The 3,495-nt window shown below is 35.8% G+C and overlaps 1 protein-coding gene across 1 annotated transcript; it reads left to right on the top strand.

The window, feature by feature from the left end:
- The first annotated feature begins 2,003 nt into the window (after nucleotides 1-2,003).
- Nucleotides 2,004-2,501, top strand: LOC106870202 (zinc finger MYM-type protein 6-like). The gene has a single exon (XM_014916204.1). It carries the CDS (start codon nucleotides 2,004-2,006, stop codon nucleotides 2,499-2,501), a length of 498 nt encoding a protein of 165 aa, XP_014771690.1.
- Nucleotides 2,502-3,495: the final 994 nt, after the last annotated feature.

Below are 3,495 nucleotides of genomic sequence, written 5' to 3'. Positions count from 1 at the left end.
CCATAGAAACCATACCAAAACAGACATGAAGCCTGGGCAGCTCTTCAGCTGGCCAGCTCCTGTCAAACCATTCAACCCATACTAGCATGAAAAACAGATGTTAAAAATGATGATGATACACTTCCTCAAAGCATCCTAAGAAATGTTTAGCTGGAAGGGCATATAATGCCCTACCAATAAGAGAAGCAGAGTGGTTGCTAAAAATTGGATTTAGTTCTCTAAATTAGCCTTTTTATATCTGAACCATAGCTTCCCAAAGTGGGCGATATCACTCACTGGTGGACGATTTCAACTTACAGGTAGGAATTTCCAGAAAATGGTGGGCGATTTGAGATTTTGGTGGGTGATATGAACATTTTGTGGGTGACAATGAATTTTTAGAAATTAAGTCTGCATTTACTGATATCTAGGCATGCCTAGAATAAGAATGCACTTTTATTAATTTGACTACTCGCATGAGATCTTTTCCTTTGGGATCTTTTCCTTTTGATTGGCAGGTCGATAAATTAGTTATTTTTAACTAAACACTTTCCAACTTCAGACATTTTACTCTTAGCATTGTTGAGAAAAGTTTCTAATTACGGAGTTATTTCATGTTGAAGTTATTGTATTTCGGTAATTTCAACCAATCAATGACGTGTATTCAGCTGAATAAAATTACTGCTGTTGTTTGTCAACAACAACTATCGGCAGTGTATATTTCGTTTGTCACTGTCATCATTCGTGCATTTGTACTGGTTTTAGCTTTAAGGTTTTAGGGTTAGGGTTAGGGTGTTAGGGTTGGGGTTTTAGGGTTAGGGTTACGGAAAGAAGGGATAAATGAAGAAATTGGAGGGGGAGGGGTAAGGGGGTGCAAAAAATTTCAAAATTCCGATTCTTGACAATTTTCCGGAATCTCCGTATCTGAAAAGCTGCGTTTTTGGCAACAAAAACAAATCTACCAGTATACGAAGTTCGAAATTAATTTATCAACCTGCCGATCAAAAGGAAAAGATCCTCTCTTTGTATTAAAAAAGCAGAATTTATTGATCGAATATTTTTGTTGCAGTCATTGAGATGGTTGTCATGCATGCTAAAAATAGCAGCCAAATAGGCCTAGGCCTTAAATCACACTCCATTAAAAATTTTTTGTTTCACATAATCATATTAAGTCCTGCGTATCGAATTCAAATTCGCAAACATTTTCTGAAAACTCCGAAAAATAAAAAAGTTATGAGGGGTTATATGCCGTGCGTAATTCTGTGGTTTCATATCAAAACACAAGTGCTATTTTCAGGATGTTGACAAAATGTGCAGTCACGTGCAAAATGACAGCTTTGAAATCATGTTTCTTGATTGGGTGAAAATGATCAAACTTTAAACCTCTGTAACTTTATAAAAACATTTTTCTGGAAAAAGTTGAATGACTCTAGTAATTTAGCATGGAAAGGTACATTAATGTGCCAAATTTTAAAATTTTCGATAAACTTTAATGTTTGAAATGTTGGCAGCCAAACGAACTAGATCTATATTTGCTCCAGTAAAGACCTGTCATCTGACTCTGCTCAATTGACCATACTGCCTTTCTGATGCCATCTGTTGAAATTTGTTTTCACATTTTCACTTTACTGATGCTTCCAGTCAAGAAAATTTGTTGACGGTACAGTAATGATTATCTATCATTTGGATTTATTCCCTCTCCTCAAGACTGTCAGTTACCAATGTGCCTTCTTTGCCATCAAACATTTACCAATGAAGCAATGAAACCTTCACGCTTGAAGTATCACTTTCATGCAAAGCATACTGACAATAAGGACAAGATGTCATACTTTTTGCAACTGAGCTCCTCTTTCAAAAAGCAAACACAAACATTCAACATGCTACTCCAGGAAAATAGTAAACAGGAGAATGACGGGTTGATTGTATAGTGCAACATTGGATTGCTTGTTGTTAAGTCTGGGAAATCTCATACTATTGGAGAGACATTACTTCGCCCGATTATTGAAGAGATTTTGTCAACCGTTATGCACGAAAAATCCGATAACATTATGAAGAACATTCCGCTTAGCAATAGCACGATTTCTCGACGCATCGATGAAATGGCCAACGATGTCAAACATCAGCTCATTAATATTCTCCAGAGTTCTGAATTTTCTATACAAGTGGATAAGTCAACTGCTGTGGACAATCAATGTTTGATGATGGTATGTATTCGATATTTCAATGAAGACCTTCAACCTTGTGAGGAAATGCTGTTCACAGAGAGATTGCCAATTGATTCAAAAGGTGCAATTATTTTTCACACTCTCAAGTCTTTCCTTTTTGGACATAATATCCCACTCAGTAATATTCTTGCCTGTGCATCTGATGGAGCCCCTTCAATGATAGAAAGATACAAGGGTTTTTCATCTCTCCCAAATCGTGAAATTTCCCACCAGATACTAACTGTTCATTGCTTAGCACACCAGCAGCATTTAGTGGCAAAAAATATGAATAGTAGATTGAATGATCACTACAGTTAGTTATCAGGACTGTGAAAAAATTGAAGTCCAGTCCCTTGTCTGATTGAATTTTCCATCAACTCCGGCTGAGAAATGACGAGGACTATACTAAACTCTTATACCATAATGATTTGAATAAGTTATTACAAGGAAACAGAAAAACTCTCGCTGATTGTAAATCATTTATCACTACCTTCATTTTGAAATTGGTGCTGTATAAGACTACCATTTGAAAACGTCAATTCCATCAATTTCCACAACTTGATACTTTGAAAGATGAATTGGTTGATGAGGATTTAACTACATATCGTAACTAATTACAATCATTGCACAATAATTGGTGGAGCAATTTCAAGATGTTATTGTGCTGAATATTCCAAATTGGTATAGCAATCTGTTTGAGGTTGATGCAGTTGATTGCAAAGATGATGTTCAGGAGAAATTGACAGAATTACAAAATGACAATGACGCCACAATGTGATATCGCCATAATGGCAAAGAAGTATCCCAATCTGTAGAAACATCTGAAATTACTTTTGCTTGCCTTTCCTACTGCATACCTGGTTGAATCTGGTTTTAGCCATGTTGGAACTTTATTTTCTCATAAAAGAATTGAATTGGATGTGATGCAATGAAGAGACTTGGGGCTAAAGTTGACAAGTTTGAAACTGAATGTATCTGCACTAGCTGCATTGCATCAGACACATGGTTCTCATTAAAAAGTTTTATTCTTTTCCTTTATAAGACAATCATTAATTATTTTTGCTTTGGCAGTTCTGATCAATGGTTCATTTGGGGATAATGAAAATCAGTGTAAAAGAAAGTGCAACTTTCAAGAATTTAATCTATCTGCATTATATAGAGTTAATGTTAGAATTTTGTTCATACTAATGGCAAAACTAAACCTACAATAAGGGATTTGTAAACAACCGCATATTTAGCGCAAATGGCACTAACATGGCAATGAATCTATGATATAATGTGTCAAATGATACAAGGGGTGGGGATCCTAGGG

The sequence above is a fragment of the Octopus bimaculoides genome, chromosome 4 (assembly GCF_001194135.2).
Source record: "Octopus bimaculoides isolate UCB-OBI-ISO-001 chromosome 4, ASM119413v2, whole genome shotgun sequence".
Taxonomy (NCBI): domain Eukaryota; kingdom Metazoa; phylum Mollusca; class Cephalopoda; order Octopoda; family Octopodidae; genus Octopus; species Octopus bimaculoides.
This window is presented reverse-complemented; position numbering and strand designations above follow the sequence as displayed.

Bases quoted from the DNA above. Each gene is read 5' to 3' on its own strand.
- LOC106870202 (XM_014916204.1), top strand. From the start codon at position 2,004: ATGCACGAAAAATCCGATAACATTATGAAGAACATTCCGCTTAGCAAT.